General features: G+C 42.5%; 1 protein-coding gene across 4 annotated transcripts in view; it reads right to left on the reverse strand.

Annotated features, from left to right (window-relative positions):
• The window catches only part of PTPN13 (protein tyrosine phosphatase non-receptor type 13), a 427,557-nt gene that overhangs the window by 14,987 nt on the left and 389,186 nt on the right, over nucleotides 1-23,384 (reverse strand). For all 4 annotated transcript variants that reach the window (XM_075351805.1, XM_075351812.1, XM_075351792.1 and 1 more), the window contains 7 exons: nucleotides 20,380-20,538; nucleotides 18,018-18,094; nucleotides 16,806-16,858; nucleotides 8,312-8,394; nucleotides 7,946-8,094; nucleotides 6,844-6,934; nucleotides 4,937-5,274 (listed from right to left, as the gene is read on the reverse strand). In XM_075351805.1, coding sequence (XP_075207920.1) covers nucleotides 4,937-5,274; nucleotides 6,844-6,934; nucleotides 7,946-8,094; nucleotides 8,312-8,394; nucleotides 16,806-16,858; nucleotides 18,018-18,094; nucleotides 20,380-20,538 — 950 coding nt within the window. The remainder of the gene's footprint in view (nucleotides 1-4,936; nucleotides 5,275-6,843; nucleotides 6,935-7,945; nucleotides 8,095-8,311; nucleotides 8,395-16,805; nucleotides 16,859-18,017; nucleotides 18,095-20,379; nucleotides 20,539-23,384) is intronic.

The raw sequence follows: 23,384 nt of genomic DNA on the forward strand, positions 1-23,384 counted from the left end.
ACCGTAAGATTAACGTATCTTTATTGGCATAGGTCTACGTGTTTCAGGAGCTCTGCTCCCTTCCCCAGGACCGTAAAGAACCAAGAAACATCAAATTTTGATTTTTCTTGTTTCTTGGTTCTTTACGGTCCTGACAAAAACCGAAAATTCCTTTTACCTAAAATCACAATATTTATTGGACATATATGCCACAAACAGAGTACATACAAACATAAAATTGGATTAAATTATCATTGGAAAGAAAGGCAAGAAAACTTTTCCCTCCTTCACCCTTCCTTACATACGCAGGTCGGCGTTCTAGTTAGTAATAACGCCCCCGTTCCACGTCGACTGATGTCCTATACTGACCCTCCACTCACTTTCAAAAGGACATAGAGTGTGTCTAAATAGCAGTGGGTAAGGTGTAACACCAAAGAAAAGAGCCCACAAGATTATGAACACACATAAATTGTGTAGAGGAGAGATGTCCGTCACTAATCATCTGTCATAAACTAGTATGGATCGGTCAGACTATGTCATCCAGTCGACATGCAATAAAATTACAGATACATTATTGACTTAAGCTGTTATTTGTCCAGGATTCACCCTACGCGTTTCACCCCCTAATTAGGAAAAAAGGGGCTCATCAGGGGTATAACAGCATGGATCTTTGAAACACACAGCTTCAGACCATTATAAACTTGTACCAGGACCATTAGATAATATGATACGTCCACCAAAGAACAGTGATAAAATCACCACTTCATGCACCTGATAAAAAGGTTGCCAACCATACAGTCTGAATAGGGTTCAGGCCAAATTGCCACCACAGACAGTATCCACACGTCCAGAAAGTATGTCACATGAAATAAGCAACCCAGGTTTTCAGAGGACAACAATATTATAAGCAGAATCCTAGGATAACATTCAAGCCCTCTGAATAGTATCATGGAAACAGTCCCCAGGTAACGATATGTACTCCATCTGGGCGTTCATTAGGTAAAAGGAATTTTCGGTTTTTGTTAAGTATACTCTACCTTGGTATCTATATTCGGTTTTTCTTTACGGTCCTGAGGAAGGGAGCAGAGCTCCTGAAACGCGTAGACCTATGCCAATAAAGATACGTTAATCTTACGGTTCCATAAGTGATCATTGGCGCAGCATTATCACCCTTCTCTATTTTCCTCTGCAAAGATGTTTGTTGAATTTTCATTACCTAATTTTCAGCTTTGCCCAACACCTGGTCGTCTAATGGTTAGACGGTGACCTAGAGTGGCGTACTATTCACAGTGTGCGCACTCACAGTGAAATTTGGGGGAGGATCAGTGATGATCTGGGGATGCTTCAGCAAGGCTGGAATTGGACAGATTAAACTGTGCGAAGGATGTATGAATGAAGCCACATACAAGGTTATCTTGAAAAAATAGTTGCTTCCTTCTGCTCAGGCAATGTTCCCCAACTCTGAGGACTGTTTTTTCCAGCAGGATAATGCGACAAGCCACACAGCTAGGTCAATCAATGTGTGGATGAAGGACCACCCCATCAAAACTCTTTGATGGCCAGCCCAATCTCCAGACCTAAACCCCATTGAAAACCTCTGGAATGTAATCAAGAGGAAGATGGATAGTCACAAGCCATCAAACAAAGAAGAACTGCTTCATTTTTTTGCGCCAGGAGTGGCATAAGGTCACCCAAAAGCAGTGTGAAAGATTGTTGGAAAGCATGACAAGACGGAGGAAAGCTGTAATTAAAAATCATGGCTATTCCACAAAATATTGATTTCTGAACTGTTCCTCAGTTAAAACATTATTAGTATTGTTTCTAAATGATTATGAACTTGTTTTCTTTGCATTATTTGAGATCTGAAAGCAATGCATTTTTTTTGTTGTTTTGACCATTTCTCATTTTCAGAAAATAAATACAAAATTTTTTGCTTGGAAATTCGTAGACATGTTGTCAGTAGTTTATAGAATAAAAGAACAATTTAGATTTTACTCAAAAATAAACCTATAAAGAAAAAAAATCAGAAAAACTGACAATTTTGAAGTGGTCTCTTAAGGTTTGCCAGAGCAGTATATAATATACAGTATATATATAAATAAATATATATATATATATATATATATATATATATATATATATATATATACACATATACACACACACTAGAAGGTGGCCCGATTCTACGCATCGGGTATTCTAGAATTTACGTATTGTGTAGTTCATGTATGATTTTTGTTATATATATATATATATATATATATATAGATGTTGTTGTGTGTAGTTACCAAGTGTTTGTGTAGGGCGCTGTACATGTTCTGGGTGTTGTCTGGGTGTGGCGGGGGGTGAGAGCGGTGTTGTATGTGTGTTGCGTTGTTTGTGGAGCGCTGTGTGTCTGTAGCGTTGTGTGTGTGTTGCGCGGTTTGTGTGGGTGTGGTGTGTTTTGGGGGGAGGTATGTTTTGTGCAATGTGTGTGTTGTGCGGTATGTGCGTATATTTATGTATGCCGCGGTGTTTGTGTGTTGGGTGTTGTGTGTGTGTGCGGCGTTGTCTTTGTGTGTGGGTGTCTGTGTATGGCGGTGTTTGTGGTTCCCAGTGTGTGTGTGGTGTGTTGTGTGTGTGTGTGTTGGGGGGAGGTGTGCACCTCCCATCGTGCTCTATCCCCCATGCTGCGCACCCCCCATCGTGCCCTATCCCCCATGCTGCGCACCCCCCATCGTGCTCCATCCCCCATGCTGCCCACCCCCCATCGTGCTCCATCCCCTATGCTGCGCATTCCCCATCGTGCTCCATCCCCGATGCTGCGCACCCCCCATCGTGCTCCATCCCCCATGCTGCGCACTCCCCATCGTGCTCCTTCCCCCATGCTGCACACCCCCCATCGTGCTCCATCCCCCATGCTGCGCACTCCCTATCGTGCTCCATCCCCCATGCTGCGCACTCCCCATCGTGCTCCATCCTCCATGCTGCGCACTCCCCATTTTGCTCCATCCCCCATGCTGCGCACTCTCCATCGTGCTACATCCCCCATGCTGCGCACCCCCCATCGTGATATATCCCCCATGCTGCGCACCCCATCGTGCTCCATCCCCCATGTTATAATAGTTCTCCTATTATACTCAGAGAGGAGTATAATAGGAGGACTATAATAGGAGGAGTAGTCCTGGGGGGAGAGGAGTATAATGCCGGCTCCCTGCACATGTGTACCGGGAGCCGGTGTACGCTGGTAACTATGATACACATCGGGTAACTAAGGGACCTTAGTTACCCGATGTGTATAATGGTTACCAGCGTTCACCGGCTCCGTCAAGATCCCAGCATCGCAAGGTTATGTCTGGCGCTGCTGGGATCCTGACGGAGCCGGTGTACACTGGTAACTATGATACACATCGGGTAACTAAGGGACCTTAGTTACCCGATGTGTATAATGGTTACCAGCGTTCACCGGCTCCGTCAAGATCCCAGCATCGCAAGGTTATGTCTGGCGCTGCTGGGATCGTGACGGAGCCGGTGTACACTGGTAACTATGATACACATCGGGTAATTAAGGGACCTTAGTCACCCGATGTGTATAATGGTTACTTGCGTACACCGGCTCCGTCACGATCCCAGCAGCGCAAGGTTATGTCTGGCGATGCGTGCGGAGGGCCGGGGTGAGCGGCCAATCCATGCGGAGGGCGGGGCCAGGCCGAGGCAAGCGACCAATCCGTGGGGGGGCGGAGCCGAGGCGAGCGGCCAATCCGTGCGGGGGGGTGGGGCCATGGCGAGCCCAGCGGCCAATCAGCTTTGTGTCACCGTAAGGACACAATTTTGGAGCAAGACAGACAGACAGACAGACAGACAGAATAAGGCAATTATATATATAGATATATTAAATATACAGTGTACTAGTGCAACATGTAATGTACAAGAGACCCCTTACACAGTCAGAATAGCAATTCTGAAAAAAAGCCAAATATTGTAAATATCCCCTGAGGAAGTCACTAGGGGACAAAATGTGTGTCGGGGTCAGCGGCACACCGCTTTCTCTAGGTATCTGCTGGTATCATTTGAGGTCTGTGTAAGGGGTCGTTTGTATAATATTGGATTTGTTAGAGATATAGTACATCTTGCACCAGTACAGTTTATATTTAATCTAATACCCCATCCATATATATATATATATATATATATATATATATATATATATATATATATATATATAGCCACTCAATTGATATGGTTATTTTTTTACACTTTGCCCTCAGTTTCCCTGCAGCATCTATGGTTTTATATGCACTGTTAAGATATTTTAATTATAAATTTTGTTTCTGTCACTATTTCTTTTCTTGGTGATTTTGCCCTCACCTTTTAGGGAATTTTAGATTTGCATGCGCCATTTACCAGTTTCGGTAATACTGCAGATTACAGATAAAATAGGTGAATTTTATGCAGTTTCCCCATTATATTATCCAGTGGAGTAGACTGCTGTGAGGTTTCTCCGGCAGACTAACATACAGTGTGGGTAAGTTTATTTCATTTTCACTTTTATTCTTAGTTTGTATTATTGGCGGTCATTTAAAGCACCACTCCAGTGTGCTTTTTTCATTTCAGCACTAGAGTGCTGCTTTAAATCTAAGTCTTCTGCCCCTGTTATACTCACCCTCTGGCATCTTAAGCTGTTATTGACACAGTTCCTGTCAATCTCCGTCAGTTTGTGACCTCCGGCTTGCTCCATGAAAGCCTATGAGAGTCTAGTTCTGGCTCTTCCAGCCAGTCATAAGTTGCGGTCACAAGATGGCGCCGTGGGACCAGAGTGGCATCGGTCAAAGTTGAAGACACCGAAGGGGAAGTATAAGAGTAGGCACAAGGACCTTAGTTTAAAAGCACCACTCTAGCACAAAAAAAACCCCAACAAAATGCTGGAGTGGTGCTTTCAATACCCCAGATTGGAACTTGTCATGACTCAAATGCTCACCTGAAGTTCTTGTAATTCCACAACTCGCAGGACAAAACTTTCCAGCTGCTGGGTTTGCACTAGGGTAAGCTGAAGTTCATTGGTTATCCGGACAGGTCTGTGTAGCTCTTCCGGCCAATATCGCTGACACTTTATTTTCCCACCTTCAATTTCCTGGGTCATCATGGCAATTACAGTGGAGTTCTGCTCCCACACCATCTGCCAAAAATCTGCAACTGTACTTGGAAGAGGTCCCTGGCAGGCAATGTATGGGAATTCATCATTGCCCACTGGCATCTTGATAAAACTTGCATTGATGTAGCCATCCTCTGATCCAAGTGGCACTCGGGTAGAGTCATCTGTAACAATAGTCAATATAAGCAAATTACCCAAAATGGTAGTTCGTGGTTACTTAGGGTACTTTCACACATCCGGATTTTTGCTCTGCGGCACAATACGGCGTTCTGCAGAAAAACCGCAACCGGCTTTTGTAACGCCGATTGCGGTTTTTTTTTGCATTGACTTACATTAGTGCCGCATTGTGCCGTAGGGGCTTGCGTTCGGTCCGGTTTTTGCCGCATGCGGCAGATTTAGCCGATGCGGCGGCCGGATCGAACGTACCCTGCAACGTTTTTTGCTCCGGCAAAAAACACCGCATCGCGCCGCATCCGGCCGCTGCGGCGCATTTTTCAATGCATCCCTATGGAGGCCGGATGCGGCGCGATGCGGAAAAAACCGCATCCGGTCGCCGCATGCGGTATTTTCCACTGCGCATGCTCAGTAGCATGCCGCAACCGGAAAAAACCGGACCGGCCGCATGTAAAAACTGATGCAAAGGATGCGGTGTTTTCACCGCATCCGTTGCATAGTTTTCACAGCCGGATTGAGCCGCAGGGCTCAAACCGGATGTGTGAAAGTAGCCTTACAGTGATAAGTAGTTTTCTGTGTGTACTGTTAGAAAGGCTTAATAGCCAGTTTAACCCCTTCACCCCTGGGCAATTTTGTGCTTTTGATTTTTCCTCCCCTTCTTCAAAGAACCATAACATTTTTATTTCTATCAATACAGCCATATGAAGGCTTATTTTTTGCAGGACAAGTTGTACTTTTGAACGACATCCTTCATTCTGCCCCATATTGCACTGGAAAACGGGGAAAAAATTCCAAGAGCAGCGAAATTGGAAAAAAAGTGCAATTGCACAATTTTTTTTTTTTTATTCGACATGTTCGCTATATGGTAAAACTATGTAAGTATGATACCTTAGAGCAGTATGAGTTTGTAGTTACCAAACATATATTGTTTTATTTTTATCTAAGTGGCGAATAAAAATTTAGAAACTTGTCAAAACAAATGGCGCTTTTCGCGCAATTTTCCGAGACTGTAGCGTTCTCATTTTTTGGGGTCTGGGGCTCAGTATTCGCATATTTTTGGATCATGAGCTGACTTTTTAATTCTACCATTTTATGCGTAGAAGCGATGTTTTGATCTCAACATTTCAATGCAATTTTGCGGTGAACAAAAAATGTAATTTTGTCGTTTGGAATTTTGATCTCACCACGATGTGTACCGATCAGATTAAATGATTTTATATTTTGATAGATCAAGCATTTCTGAAAGCGGCAATACCAAATATGTGTATTTTATTTTTTTATTATTGTTTTATTTTTAATGGGGCAAAAGGGGGGGGGTGATTTGATAGATTAGCTTTTTTTAAAAATTTTTTAATATTTTTAACTCTTTTTTTACTGATTTTATTAGTCCCCCTAGGGGACTTTATGATTACACTATCCGATCACTTGTACGTCCTTGGTTGTGAAGGTATGAAGTCCTTAAAAACTGGAACAAGGGCTTGATTATTTCTTGCATCATATACAGTATAATGTTGTATTATGCCATACATTAATGAGGATCAATCACTGGAATGACTTACATGGAAGGATATTCTTGTATCGGTTTTTCTTTTTGTTATCTTTAGATTGTCCTATGAGGCATTCATCCAGTGGTTTTAAATCTTGTAGATCCTGTAGATATGTAACATGAAGGTTAAATTAACTATTTTCTGGTAGATATGAGCAAACCCGAATAGTAGAGATGAGCAAACCCGTACTTTTTAAAAAAATAAAAATAAAAAAAAAAATCAGTGTCCGAGTTCGGACTTTAGGTGCTGTATGTATGGAAACCACTCAAGTGAGAATCGCTGTGCTTGGGTATGCTCGGTACTCAGCCCAGTGCGAGCCGCTTGCAGTGTTTGAATGGCTCTCACTGGAGGTAAAAACAACATTATGGGATGTAGTGTATCCCAAAAAATAAACCTACCCTCCTTACTCCCTGAAATGCTCTGTTGATGGCTCACTATATATGAGTAAAAAGAAAAAGCCGAACCGCCCAATCAACGACTTCGAATGGGGTTTGAACTCCGAGATCACGTTCTGGTCAAGTCTGGGTTCCGAACTGACCTTTATCTAAAGTCTGGCTGAACTTAGCAAACCCAAACTTCCACGAGTCCACTCATCTCTATTTTCTTGTTATAGGAAACTATGTTATATACCAGAACATTTAAGAAAATTAAAACATAATAAAGTTACTACTAAAATTATACAAGAGAATTCCCAAAATTCTAAATGTATAAGCAATAAATGAGAAATCATTTGCAGCTTCTTAGCTTTGTCATGTACACGATTAGCAGCGCATACATCAGAGCTGTGCATGGCTGTACTCGGTAGAATAGCTCCAGAAGTAGAGCCTGTGCACATTGCCCTCTTCCTGCAATAGGTCGGAGCCTTGCAGCAGAAACCTGAAAATTTATAAAGAGTTTCCAAAAGTCAAAAGGTTTTCTAAAAGCTTATTTAGTGACAGATATGGATGAAAAAATCCAGGTTTCTGTGCTCAAACACTACATTTATCTGGTCTTTATAATACTGTGGCATTCCTGATATGATGATATTGAGTGTCCATGGACAAATTGCCTCTATTAGTTTCTGCGTCAATTATTTTTCCCATAGAAGGAACATGTAGCATATACTGATCATTACCTCAAACTCCTTGGCTGGCACACCTTGTTCAAGCATACTATGTATCTGACGTATGACCATCTTTAACTTATTTTCCGAGTACCGGCCCGATGGTAGGACCTGGACTAACGGCAGTGAGGACAGTTTTTCACTTGTCACTTTGAAGCAATCTGTAATAAGAGAAACACAAAATCATTGGTTAAATGCAATAAGGGAAAAAACCCATTTAAGAACATTGTGGAATTAATATAATGGGTCTTTGGAATCATTTGAAAATCACACATCACTTATCCATTGGTATACTGTTTTATTACACTTGCACACTGCCATAATCACATAGACATTATATATGTAATATACTTTGAGGAGTGGAGAATAAAAATGTACCAAAAGAACTGCATTCTAGTTGCATGTCATCATTCTTTGTTTCAGCGTTGCCTCTTTTTACTGTGTTGGACTGTCGTGGTGACCTGAAGAGATACAACATGCAGAACATAATTTTGGACAAATCCAGAACTATTGACAATGAGTACCGTACATATTACAGAAATGTTCTATATATGTTAGATATATGTATGAGTAATTGCTATAGCAATCTGTCTTATGCATAATCATGACGTCCTTTTTTATTTTCTCATTGTGCTAAATCACATTTTCATCGATTTATGGTCTGTCAGTTTTTACCTTCACTGTTTCATCCATCTTTCTAGTATAAAGGGGGCAAATATCAGCATATACCAATAACTATTTATTCTAACCATTTCACTCACAAATATACAGTGCCTGGAAAAAGTATTCATACTCCCGGAACTTTTCTGTATTTTTTTTCATGTTGCAACCACAAACTTAAAAGGTATTGTTTTGGGATTTTATATGATATAACAACAGTAAGTAGCAATGATTTGTAAAGTGTAAAAGACACATTGTTTTCTAAATATTTTATAAATCGAAAATGTGATGCGCATTTGTATTTAGCCTCCTTAAGCTAATACTTTGTAGGACCACCTTTTGCTGCAATTACTGCTGCAAGTCTTTTGGGGTCTGTCTCCACCAGCTTTAAGCATCTATAGGCTGAAATTTTTCCCCATTCTTCGTTGAAAACTAGATTTAGCTCAGTAAGATTGGATGGAGGCATCTGTGAACAGCAATTTTCAAGTCTTGCCACAGATTCTCAATGGCACTGTGACTGGGGCATTCACACACAGGAATATATTTTTATCTAAACCATTCCATTGCAGCTCTGGCAGTATGTTTAGGGTCATTGTCCTGCTGGAAGGTGAGCTTATGCCCCAGTCTCAAGTCTTTGCAGTCTTCTAAGATTTTCTTCCAGGATTGCCCTCTATTTAGCTCCATATATCTTTTCACTGTTCCTGCTGAGGAAAAGCATCTCCACAGCATAATGTTTGACAGTGAAGATGGCATTTTCAGGGTGATGTGCAATGTTATTTTTCCACCACACTTAGCGTTTTGCATTCAGCTGAAAAAGTTCTACTTTGGTCTCACCTTCTTCCACATGCTAGCTGTGTCCCCTCCAAGGCTTTTTGCAAACTGCAAATGGGATTTCTTTTGACTTGCTTTAAAAAAAAAAAAAATTCTTTCCACCCTTCCATAAAGGGCAGATTTGTGGTGTATAAGACAAATAGTTTTCCTGTGGACAGATTCTCCCACCGGAGTTGTGGATCTCTGCAGTTCCTCCAGAATGACCTTGGGCCTCTTGTGGTCTCAATTTTTTCATATATCATTATAAGGTTCACTCATTTAACCATAGCGATTGACAGGGTTGTAGATCTCCATCGACTGGCAATATATCTTAGTTGCAAGAGAGTTAAAAATGTGTAGCCGATGTAGTTTATTAGGGGTCCTAGCTGGTTTAGTGCCGAAAAGTAGGATTTCCGGGGAAATGGTTATGGTACTACCGCCTAGTGAATTCATTAGAGAGACAACCTCACCCCACAGCACCCTTACCACCGGGCATAGCCACCAAATATGGGATATGTCTGCCAATTGTCCACAACTTCTAAAACAGCGGTCCGAGGCATTGGGATATATGGCGTGCAGGAACATAATAGGCTCTGTGAAAGACCCTAATGGATGTTTCTGTTAGAGCCACTTTATTGCTCCTCTTAGTGATAGCTTCATCCGCCAACCAACCTATCCAACGACATTGTGAACCCCCGGTCTGCCTCCCCATTGATCCATGATCTTTAATTTAACGTCAGGGGGCGGACAATTTAGTATAGAGTAGATTAAGGAGCCTTTACCCCCCGGGTTATAAATACAAAACTTGTTGGGGAGAGAGTTTGCTGGTCACCCAGGAGTGAACAGACAAAGTGGTATATCTGCTCAATTCTAAAATGCTCCGAAATCAGGGGAGAAAACTTTGCCACAAACTCTTGCTTAGTATAGAGGCTGAAGAGAGGGGCCAGGTGACCCAGCCGTGTAATGCCCATACACTTCCACCAAACAAATCTACTCTCGCCCATCCCCGGGGGGAACATAGGGCTGTTGATGAGTCTAAGTAAGGGGGATGAGTTTGACTAAAGCTGAAATTGAAACCGGGCAGTCCTCCATAGCATGATAGTGTTATGGGAGAAGGGGGCAAAATCTAATATCCTAAGAGGCAGGGGGCCCATCATGCACATAAGGCTACTCAGCATATATGGAGCCAGCAAGGAATTTTCCAGGTTAAGCCTACTCACACATCGAGAGGGTCGAGAGTTGCACAAGCTGAGCAGCCTTATAGTAGTGGGAAAAATTAGGGAGAGAGGCCAAAAAAGAACGCCATACAGCTTGCCACGCGGCTTAAGCCGCGTGGCAAGCTGTATGGCGTTCTTTTTTGGATAACCTGTGACAATTTTAATGAATGAAATAAAGTTTCCAAGTTTTATTATACAGTATTGGTGCTGAGTCCCACCTCCCCCTTTTTTCTGCTGCCGTTTTACTGTGAGACCTGAGACAGATTCAAACTGACGGTGGAGGGAGAACAAATTTGGTAAGGTTGTGTGCGGGTTAGGCTAAGTTCACACTTCCGTTGTTTTGCATCAGTCACATGCGTTGCTTGACGCATGTGACTGATGCGTTGTACAACGGAAGACAACGGTGACAAAGAATATAATTTCTTTGTCGGACTCCGTTGTGTGCGGGGGGCGAAGTTCGGGGGGCGGAGTTTGGGGGGCGGAGTTCAGGGGGCGGAGTACGGGAGGGGACGGAGCCAAGTGGTGAAGTGTCGGCCTCCTTGCACACTGTATCCAGGGTAAATAACGGGTAAAAGCAAAGCACTTTTTGCTTGGTTACCCGATATTTATCTTGGATACCAGCTTAGCGCGGGCTCCCTGCACCCGTAACCACTGTAAATATCAGGTAACTAACCAAAGCGCATTGCTTGGTTACCCGATGTTTATCCTGGTTACAGGGGCGGGGAGCCAGAGAGCGCATGCGCAGCGAAATCCTACGGATCGCGCTGCTCATAAAACGTTACATGCTGCGTTGCTCCCACCCGGCGGTCAGTTAAAAAACGACTGACCGCGACGCAGCGGATGCAACACAGCATCATCAGTCACAATCCGTCACTAATAGAAGCCTATGGGGAAAACCAGGATTCCTGCAAAATATTTTGCAGGATACCGTAATTCCTCAAGGCTACGGATTGTGACTGATGCAAAACAACGGAAGTGTGAGCTTAGCCTTAGTGATAGTAAGCATTAAATCATCAGCGAAGAGACTTTGAAGAGACTTAGCTTGTAGATGTCGGGGCCAATTTCCTGTCCTGTAATGTCCAGAATGGCTCTAATGGCCTGGGCAAGCAGTTCCATTACCAATGCGAATAGGGCTGGATATAAGGGACACCCTTGTCTACTGCCTCTGGCTATAAGAATTGGTTGAGGGGCTGTGGTTGGACGTTTTTCAAGTAGGCCGTGGGCTTATTATATAACAGGTTTATGGCTTGGATCAATTGGGTGGAAAAGCCCAGCCTATCTAGAACTTTAAGTAGACAAGGCCATAGTATGTATCCAAAGGCTTTTTTTATAGGCTTTTTCTATATCAAGAGCGAGAAGGAGTAGTGGGGATTTAGCTTTAATAACGTGGTCGATAATGTTCAGGTTTTTACGAATATTGTCGGGGGCCTGACGGGATGGGATGAAGCCTACCTGGTCAGGGATGATAAGCGCTGGTAGACACCTATTAATTTTGGCGGCTAGAATCGAGGTGAACAATTTCAGGTCCACGATCAACAGTGAGATAGGTCTGTAGTTTTTAACCTGAAGAGGAACCATTCTTTGTCTTTGGTTTTGGGATGACCATTATATTTGCCAGGAAAAATGCTGATGGCATCGCCTTACCCGCGAGCATTTCATTACAGAATTTAAGGATATGGGGCTTAAAGATGGGATGGAATTTTTTGTAATACGAGGCTGGAAGCCCATCCGAGCTAGGGGCCTTATTGGGTTTTAGTTTCTTAACTGTGATCCTAGCATGAAATGACGCAGCAAAATTTGGGGACAGAACTGGGAGTCTAAGTGTATTGAGGAAGCTGTCAATGGTATTAGTTCGGGCTAATAGTGGGCGTATAGTGACTGATAATAACTATGACAAGCTTGATAAACCCTATCTGGGTGAGAGGTCATTAACATAAAACACAGAGTTAGTCCTTTCCCTATCCCTAAGTTTTCGGGCTAGGAGCTTATCCATTTTATTGGAGAATCTATAAAACATAGCTTGGGTCCACCTGAGAGCTTTCAGTACAAGTTGTCAATAACATCTGCAACCGTAATTTAACATCTACTATACATTTTATACGATAGAGGGAGGGGCAGGACTGGTTCGCCATTTAAATTTATATTTTTTAAATATTTAGAAAAAAGTGTATCATTTCCTTTACCCTTCACAAATGCTTGGTGCTTAGTGTTAGTAGATCACAAAAAATCCCAATAAAATACATTTAAGTTTGTGGGTGTAACGTGAAAAAATGTTGAAAAGTTCATGGGTTATGAATACTTTTTCAAGCCACTGTACATACCATGCTGTTTTAGTTGAGCTAAAGTACAATATTAGGTGGAACCGTGTGTGACAACCAGGTGAACCACTTTCTTCTAGCTGCATGTGCAGTTTTTCTGCAATACCAAAGGTGTGGATATGGATGCTCAGGGCCACATAGAAGCTAGTTGGAGGCCCTTTTTTTCAGCTATAGCTTACTGCACCTAACGCCTTATTGCTGTGACATGTAGGGGTAGCAGGTGAGCACGTACATGGTGCTCTACAGAAGTCATAATGACTACAGAGCCATAGCTGTCAAGATGATACAGAGTTCTCCACTACAGCTCCCCCTGTGTAACCATATATGTTATAAATGGTCGTGACTGCATATGGTGCTGTGGATTCACATCAGATTTAACGTCTGATACATCATAAAAAATGGAATGCATGGCAAGTCAACCACTAAATAAGCACTTTATGTATTTAACAATCCACTGTAAACTCATTTAGGAAGGAGACATGTCAGACCCTATTTGATAAGCTCAAATAATCCTTCAAGGCCAAGTTCACACATTTGTATTTTATTTTTTTGTAAACATGATTTTATTTATTTTTAGCCATAAGGCTATGTGCGCACAGTGCGTTTTTGCGCGTTTTTCGGGTGCGTTTTTGGCCTCAAAACTGCAGGACTTTGCTTCCCCAGCAAAGTCTATGAGTTTTCATTTTTGCTGTCCGCACACATCTGTTTTTTTTCAGCTGCGTTTTTGTGGTGCCACAAAAACGCAGCATGTCAATTATTCTCGCGTTTTTCACTGCGCTTTTCATCCATTGAGTTCAATGGGATGTTGAAAGACGCAATGAGAAACGCAAATAGCTGCGTTTTGGTGCGTTTCTAAGACCAAAAACGCAGCTATAAACGCAGGAGGTGGGTAGTAAAGTGACGTGTACAGGAAGAGGATTCCTTCTGTCAGTATATACAGAAGCGTGAATCCTCCCAGTACCGTCACCGTCGCTTCCACCTCCCGTCCTGTGCATGTATGCTGCCGTGCGGCGCCATGTCTGGGCGGGAGGTGGAAGCGGCTGCGAAAACAAAAGTTAACAGTAGGAAAAAAAAAAAAAGTTATACTCACCTGTCTGCAGGGTCCCGGTGCCATGTCCGCTCCCATCTCCTCTCACGGTATCGCCACCCCCGCTCCGGCTGTGTGCAGACGGCCGGGAAACCTCCGATGGATGCAGGACCTGGCGATGGATCACCTGATGCAGTCACCTGACGCATCAGGTGATCGTAAGTATCGCGGTGACGCGGGCGCCCGGCCGGTATCAGCGGATGCGTCAGTAGACTTCATCCCTGATTACCGGCAGCTGCTGCAGCGATCGGACGGGATCAGACTCCCGCCACATCGCTGCAGGAGCTGCCGGTAATCAGCACATAAGTGAGTATTATTTTTTTTATTTTTTTTTGCACCGATGCATCTGCTGATTGTATAAACGGCTTTTATACAATCAGCTGATGTGTGATGTGATTCAGGCACTTGATCCTGACACATCATCTGATCGCTTTGCCTTCCAGCAAACCGATCAGATGATATTGGATCCGGATTGGACGGCGCGGGACCCTGACCCAGGATTACTACAGAGGGGGGGTTCTTTATTTCAATAAAGATGGAGTCACTAATTGTGTTGTGTTTTATTTCTAATAAAAATATTTTTCTGTGTGTTGTGTTTTTTTTTTTTCTTTACTAGAAATTCATGGTGGCCATGTCTAATATTGGCGTGACACCATGAATTTCGGGCTTAGGGCCAGCTATACAGCTAGCCCTAACCCCATTATTACCCGGCGAGCCACCCGGCATCAGGGCAGCTGGAAGAGTTGGATACAGCACCAGAAGATGGCGCTTCTATGAAAGCGCCATTTTCTGGGGTGGCTGCGGGACTGCAATTCACAGCGGGGGTGCCCAGAAAGCATGGGCACCCTGCACTGTGGATTCCAATCCCCAGCTGCCTAGTTGTACCCGGCTGGACTCAAAAATTGGGCGAAGCTCACGTCATTTTTTTTTTAAATTATTTCATGAAATTCATGAAATAATTTAAAAAAAAAGGGCTTCCCTATATTTTTGGTTCCCAGCCGGGTACAAATAGGCAGCTGGGGGTTGGGGGCAGCCCGTACCTGCCTGCTGTTCCCGGCTAGCATACAAAAATATGGCGAAGCCCACGTCATTTTTTTTGTTTGGGGGGGCAAAGAAATCCTGCATACAGTCCTGGAAGGAGGATGCTGAGCCTTGTAGTTCGACAGCTGCTGTCTGCTCTCCTGCATACACTATTGGATGGAGGATGCTGAGCCTTGTAGGTCTGCTCCCCCTGACTCTCCCTCAAGCATACAGTCCTGGATGGAGCATGCTGAGCCTTGTAGTTCTGCAGCTGCTGTCTGCTCTCCTGCATACACTATTGGATGGAGCATGCTGAGCCTTGTAGTTCTGCAGCTGTCTGCTCTTCTGCATACACTAGTGGAGAATGAAGAACACATTGAAGAAGGAAATGACATCAGACCTTTTTTTTTTTGTTCACTGATAAAAAACGCATAAGGACGCAGTGAGCAAAAACGCAGCAAAACGCAGCAAAAAAACGCACCAAATCGCGGCAAAACGCGTGCGTTTTTTGCCGCGTTTTTTCGACGCAGGTGCGTTTTTGTGCGTTTTTAGCGGCCAATAATGCAGAAAAACGCAGCGTCAAAAAAACGCAGTGTGCGCACATAGCCTAAGGGTGCTTTACACGCTGCAACATCGCTAGCGATAGCTAGCGATGTCGTGCGCGATAGCACCCGCCCCCGTCGCTCGTGCGACATTTGGTGATCGCTGCCGTAGCGAACATTATCGCTGCGGCAGCGTCACATGCACATACCTTGTCAGCGACGTCGCTGTGACCGCCGAACAATCCCTCCTTCAAGGGGGAGGTGCGTTCGGTGTCATAGCGACGTCACTAAGCGGCCGCCCAATAGCAGAGGAGGGGAGGAGATAAGCGGCCGGAACATGCCGCCCACCTCCTTCCTTCCTCATTGTCGTTGAACGCAGGGAAGGAGATGATCGTCGTTCCTGTGGTGTCACACATAGCGATATGTGCTGCCGCAGGAACGACAAACAACATTGTACCTGCAGCAGCAACGATATTAAGGAAATGAATGACGTGAAAACGAGCAACGATTTTTCACAATTTTGCGCTCGTTGATCGTCGCTCATTGGTGTCACACGCTGTGATGTCGCTAACGGCTCCGGATGTGCGTCACTAACAACGTGACCACGACGATATATTGTTAGCGATGTCGCAGCGTGAAAAGCACCCTATAAAAGGAGATGAAAAATAAATGAATGGAAAACAACGAATTGAAAAAGCAGCCCTTTGATCATGATGTAGTATTATGGAATAGTTAAACTGCCCTGACTTATTGGACAAAACACAAATCAAACATACTCATGTCAGTGGGATCAGACAACAATCTGTTGTGTCTGGGTTTGGGGGGCTTCCAACTCTTTCCAGTTAGTAGATGTCAGGGAACAGATTTTCTGACGTTTCTTTATCTTATTATTATTATGTTTTCATGGTGAAAGCGCAGTCTGGCAGGGGCATATTACCTTCACGGTTTCCAAACTTGGCTGCCAGTTATTGCATATGTATGGCCACCATATACTGACTTTGGTTTGTAATAAAGTAGCCCATCCACCATTTTGTGCATGCACTGATGAAATATATGATTGCTGCTGCTGGAAGACGTGAACACATCGGAGCAGTATTTTGAGCGATCGGAAGGGGGGGTCTAGACCCCCATTGGTTGGCAGCACGATTAAGTAAGGAAAACAAGTAAAAAAATTGATTTAAAAGAATAGCTATAATTTTCACACATCTGCTTACTTACCTTTCAGTCCCATTATTGTTGCTGTAAGATCGTATGTCATTTACTTTGGCTGGCTACAAACAAAAGGCAACGAAAAGAACATAAATGTTATAATTGATACTATTTAATAGCTTGGGGTGATAAATTCTTAGCATGATTTATTTGTCGTTTTGCCTTAATTTAATACTGTGCAAATTGCAATAAATATTCACATACATCAACTCAAAATAAAGATTATAGTCTTAATACATTTAATTTAGTAGAACCAGACATGTACTATACAGTACCCAATGACTCTGCACACCTTTACATAAATGTATAGGATCAGCAGCATTGTATATACAGGAACACTATGTCTGACAACACAGTAAAGGGTACTTTACACGCTTTGATATTGGTACCAATATCGCTAGCAAGAGTACCCACCCCCGTTGGTTTTGCATCACGGGCAAATCGCTGCCCGTGGCGCACAATATCGCTAACACCCGTCACACGGACTTACCTTCCCTGCGACGTCGCTCTGGCCGGCGATCTGCCTCCTTTCTAAGGGGGGCGGTTCTTGAGGCGTCACAGCGACGTCACACGGCAGCCGTCCAATAGCAGAGGAGGGTCAGATATGAGTGGCCGGAACATGCCGCACACCTCCTTCCTTCCTCATTGCCGGTGGAAGCAGGTAAGGAGATGTTCGTCGTTCCTGCGATGTCACACATAGCGATGTGTGCTGTCGCAGGAACGACGAACAACATCATACCTGCAGCAGCAATGATATTTGGAAAAGAAGCGACGTGTCAACGAGCAACGATTTTTCACGTTTTTGCGCTTGTTGCTCGTCGCTCCTTGGTGTCACACGCTGCGATGTCGCTAACGCCGCCGGATGTGCATCACTAACGACATGACCCCGACGATATATCGTTAGCGATGTCGCAGCGTGTTAAGCACCCTTTACTCATAGGACGGTCACAATAGATCAGCAAGAGATCTGTGTTTCAAGAGAACCAATCACCAGCTCGAAAGTGGCCACTTTTGCTCTTATTTTATTTTTGCTGCTTTCCTGAGTAATCTGCCATGTAGTCTAAATAAAGAGGCCCAAATATCTGGAACTATACAGCTACAGCGGATTTAAAAAATAAATACTCAGAGAAACATCAGGAATAAACTAAGAGCAAAAACTGGTCACTTTTTGACGTGGTGACAGTTTTTTTTTCTTTAATGCCAACACATAAATTTTTGTACCTCAGGAGAGTCATCTGGTAAGGAGGAACCATCACAATCTGTATCTTCAGCCTTTTCATCTTCTTCAGTCTGATCCACTATTGTACAATCAAAGAAAGAAAAAAAAAATCACAGTAAAAGTATAAAAAAGCAAATATAAACTACAAGATGTTACTTATGACAATATGACATAAATAGTATGAGAAAAGGTAAGAGGAATATGTTCTTATGACCTATGTATTCAGAGCCTAAAACTACTGATCATTTATAATTGGTGGGTTTCCAACTGCAGTGATTACCACCGATCACCAGGACATGGGCTTCTTGTCAACACATTTAGGGTATGTGCGCACGTTGCTTTTTACCTGCTTTTTTGCTTTTTCTTCTGCGCTGTTTAATGCCAAAATGGATGTGTTCTTCTATTCAAGCAAAGTCTATGGGAATTTGGGTTTCTTGTTCACACTATGTTGTTCAAAATGCTGCCTTTTTGTGGCAGAACTTTGGTCAAAAACTCAGCTTTGCAGTGCAAAACCCAAATGGCAAAAACAATGTTGCTTCTTTGAAAAGCTGAGTTTTTGACCAAAGTTCTGCCACAAAAAGGCAGCATTTTGAACAACATAGTGTGAACAAGAAACCCAAATTCCCATAGACTTTGCTTGAATAGAAGAACACATCCATTTTGGCATTAAACAGCGCAGAAGAAAAAGCAGCAAAAAAGCAGGTAAAAAGCAGGTAAAAAGCAACGTGCGCACATACCCTACGTACTGTTCAGAGAACTACAACTGCCAGGGGAGATGGCTTTATATGCATGTATGACCAAAAAACAACCCAGATACAGTGGGGAAAATACCTATTTGATACACTGCCAATTTTGCAAGTTTTCACACCTACAAAGAATGTAGAGGTCTGTAATTTTTATTGTAGGTACACTTCAACTGTGACAGGCAGAATCCCCTCCCCCCCAACAAAAAAAAATCCAGAAAAAACACATTTTATGATTTGTAACTAATTATATTGCAAATTTACAAATTGAAAACAACCAGCGCCCAATTGTCTGTAAAAGTAATTATATTGCATTTTATTGCATGAAATAAGTATCTGATCACCTACCAACCAGCAAGAATTCTGGCTCTTACAGACCTGTTATTTTTTCTTTAAGAAGCCCTTCTACTCTGCACTCATTACCTGTATTCATTGCACCTGTTTGAACTCGTTACCTATATAAAAGACACCTGTCCACACACTCAATCAATCACACTCCAACCTCTCCAAAATGGCCAAGACCACAGAGCTGTCTAAGGACTCCAGGGACAAAATTGTAGACCTGCAAAAGGCTGGGATGGATTACAGGACAATAGGCAAGCAGCTTGGTGAGAAGGCAACAACTTTTGGCCCAATTATTAGAAAATGGAAGAAACACAGGAAAGATGACTGTCAATCTTACTTGGTCTGGGGCTGCATGCAAGATCTCGCCTCGTAGTGTAAGGATGAGTCTGAGAAAGATCAGAAATCAGCCCAGAACTAAATGAGAGAACCTGGTTAATGACCTGAAGAGAGCTGGGACCACAGTCTCAAAGATTACCATTAGTAACAATACGTCGCCATGGATTAAAATCCTGCAGGGCACACAAGGTCCCCCTGCTCATGCCAGCACATGTCCTGGCCCATTTAAAGATAACCAATGCCAATGACCATCTGGATATTCCAGAAGAGGCATGGGAGAAGGTTATGTGGTCAGATGAGACCAAAATAGAACTTTATAGCATCAACTCCACTCCTCGTGTGTGGAGGAAGAAGGAGGATGAGTACAACCCCTCCCAACCATGAAGCAAAGAGGTGGAAACATCATACTTTGGGGGTGCTTTTCTGCAAAGGGGACAAGACAAATAAGCAGTGGTTCTATAAGAAGCATTTCGAGCTCCTGGAGTGGCCTAGCCAGGTTCTAGACCAGAACCCAATAGAAAATCTTTGGAGGGATCTGAAACTCTATGTTGCCCAGCAACATTTTCGAAACCTGAAAGATCTGGAGAAGATTTTTATGGAGGAGTGGGCCAAAATCCTTGCTGCAGTGTGTGTAAACTTGGTAAAGAACTACATGAAATGTCTGACCTCTGTAACTGCAAACAAAAGTTTCTGTGCCAAATATTAAAGTTCTGTTTTTCTATTGTATCAAATACTTATTTAATGCAATAAAATGCAAATTAATTATTTAAAAATCAATGTGATTTTCTGGATTTTTTTTTATTCTGTCTGTAGCAGTTGAAGTGTAGTTAAGATAAAAATGACAGATGTATCCATTCTTCGTAGGTGGGAAAATTTGCTAAATCGTTAGTGTATCAAATACTTATTTTCCCCACTGTGGTTGTTTAGGAAGAGAAAATACCTGAATAGTGTTCTCCTGAAAGTGCATTCTGACGATTGAGCTGTAGTAGGTTCTGTGTTTGCTCATGGACTACATCAAGCAGCGACTGGATAACATCATTCTGATCCTCCTCATCATCATCTACATAATTATTGTTATTGTTTTCATGGAGCTCTGTGCCTTAAAAAAAATAATAATAATTAATAAGCAGAAAATAACTTCCTGATTATATATTACTGTAGTTTGGACAAAAAGTTTTGAGAAAAAGAAAATTATGTCCTTTTAACCCCTTACTACCAAAGCTTGTTTTCACCTCCCGATCAGGCCAAATAATTCAATTCTAACTATTGTAAATTTATGTGATAATAGCGCTGGAATACTTCAACACATCCAGCGATTCTGAGACTCTTTTATAATGACACAATGTACATCATGATAGTAGTAAATTAAGGTTGATATGATTTGCATTTATTTATGAAAATATCTAAAAAATTGACCTTTAAGGAATTCACAATTTTAGAACCTTAAATTTTTGTGCCTTCAAAACAAATAGTCATACAGCACAAAATAATAAATAACATTAACCACATGTCTACTTAATGTCAACATTATTTTTGAAATATATGTTTATTTGCTAAGAAGTCAGAATGGTTAAACGTTTAAGCAGTAATTTTTAATTTTTTGCCAAAATTTACAAAGTAATTTGTTGTGCAATTTATCCTGAGTACAATGATGTGCCAAATGTGTCGGAACACCACTGTTTGGGCACACGACAGGGCGTAGAAAGGAAGGAGCACTATTTTACTTCTCGATCGCAGATTTGGCCTAGACTGGGGATACCATGTCACATTTGAAGAGCCGTAAAGGTGCCAGAACAGCAGAATCGTCCCACAAGTGACACTATTGTGTAAACTACAGCCCTCAATGAATTTATCTAGGGTGTAGAGAGCATCTAAGAACTACAGGTGCTTCAAAGAATTTTAAATATTGAAGTGTAAGAATGAAAAATTATGTGTTTTCCACAAAAATGTTGCTTTATCCTCACATATTTAAAGGGAACCTGTCAGGGGCAATATGCACCCAGAACCACGAGCAGTTCTGAGTGCATATTAGTAATCCCTGCCTAAATGTCCCTGTATACACTAGTATAGATAAAGGGATTTTTAGAAAAAGTATAGATTAGTTTCTAGACTAATTGCAATTGCGGAGCTCCTAAGTGCCAGAACAGCAGAAACCTTCCTGAATCACATATTTCAGAAATTTAAACATAAACCCCAGTAAGTGCTGAGCATAGAGCACAGGATGTGAGCCGTATCTTATTGTAATCTTTGGGAAGCAGAGTGAACAAATCAACAGCAGTTGAAGAACTGGCTTTAATTTTTTTCTATGCTGTTTATCTTTTGGTATAAGTGAGAAGATGGCGCAGTACTGCGATTACAACGATACCAGATTTATATATTTTTTCTGTTTGACTACTAACACACTAAAAACATTTTTTCTCGTTCATCTCTTTGGCTGACACAGAACCATGGGATGGTCTGCATCTCCCAATGAAGACTACAAGAAACAAACTTTAAGATAAGAACCAAAAATCTACATTTTTTTTTCTGCAGCACCATATTTTGAGAGCTATACTTTTCCTATTTTTCCGTGAAGGCTTGTGTTATGGGGAGTTTGGAAATTTTATTGGTACCATTTTTTGGGCACAGAAGATTATTTTATCACTTTCCACTTTTGGGAGGCAGAATTAGCAAAAAAAAATAATAAACCCAGCAATTTAGGAATTGCTTGTGGTTTTTTTGATGTTCTTCATGTGGTAAATGATAAGACTGCTTTATTCTTCGGTCCAGTAGGATTACAGCAATACCACATTTACCATATTTTTCGCTTTATAAGACGCACCCCCAAATTTGGTGAAGGAAACGAGAATTTTTTTTTTAATGTTAAATGGGGTCCATCTTATAATGCCAGTGTCCATCTAACAAATCATATAGGGTATATGTCCCTCATATCCCCCCATCCTAAAATTAGCCCCCCTTAATCTGGATATGGCCCCCTTATATTGAAGATAGCCCCCTTGTGCTGGGACACGTTCCCCTGTGCTGCCCATGGCCCCTATAGATGGCACACCTCCCCTGTGTTAGATATGCCCCTCATGTGTGCTGCCCATGGCCACTATAGATGGCACATCTCCCCTGTGTTAGATATGCCCTCCATGCTGCTGCCCATAATAAAATAAAACACTTTCCTTACCTTCTCAGCGCTGTCCCTCCTCGTGTCTCCCACCTCGCAGTTGAGCTCCGGCTTCCTCTACTTCCTGGTTCTTGCAGCTGGTCATGTGATCGGCACGGCAGAGTGATATCATCTCTGCGTACCTTATCACAGACAGCAGCAGCAGGAGACCGGAGATCAGTGCTGGAGGTAAGTAAAGCTTTTTTTATTTTACTATGGGCAGCAGCACGGGGGCCATATCTAACACAGGGGGGATCATGTGCGATCAAAGGGAGCACAGGCAGATATAATATGCCCCGCTGCCCCAGCCCATCAGTGTGATGCAGTTCCAGCACCACGCTGCTGATGGACAGCGGCTGTGCATATTATATGAGCGGGAGCAGGAGATCAAACGCTGCCGCCCGCAGCTATCACCTGCTCCCAGCACCGCTCAAGAGGGGAGCCTGCTATATATATATATATATATATATGAACACCAAAAATCAGCCTAGGTATAGTATGAATGAACTGGGGATTATATATAGTAAGGTAGTCTCCAGACATAAGGAAAAAGTACCACCACCCAATTTTCCATACATAAAGATGGATACTCTGATCTGTATCAATACAGGCAACCAATTCACAAGAAGATCAGATAGCAAGATTTCATGTAAAAAATTACTTTATTTGTCAAAAATGGGTAAAAATGAACAAATGGAGTATAATAGCAGAGAGGATACACATGATAGGCATACCAAAACAGCTGGGAGCAAAAAAGCGTGCAGTAAAAGAGAACCATAGAAGAGCCTTGTAAG

This window comes from Anomaloglossus baeobatrachus, chromosome 1 (genome assembly GCF_048569485.1).
Source record: "Anomaloglossus baeobatrachus isolate aAnoBae1 chromosome 1, aAnoBae1.hap1, whole genome shotgun sequence".
NCBI classification, from domain to species: Eukaryota; Metazoa; Chordata; class Amphibia; order Anura; family Aromobatidae; genus Anomaloglossus; species Anomaloglossus baeobatrachus.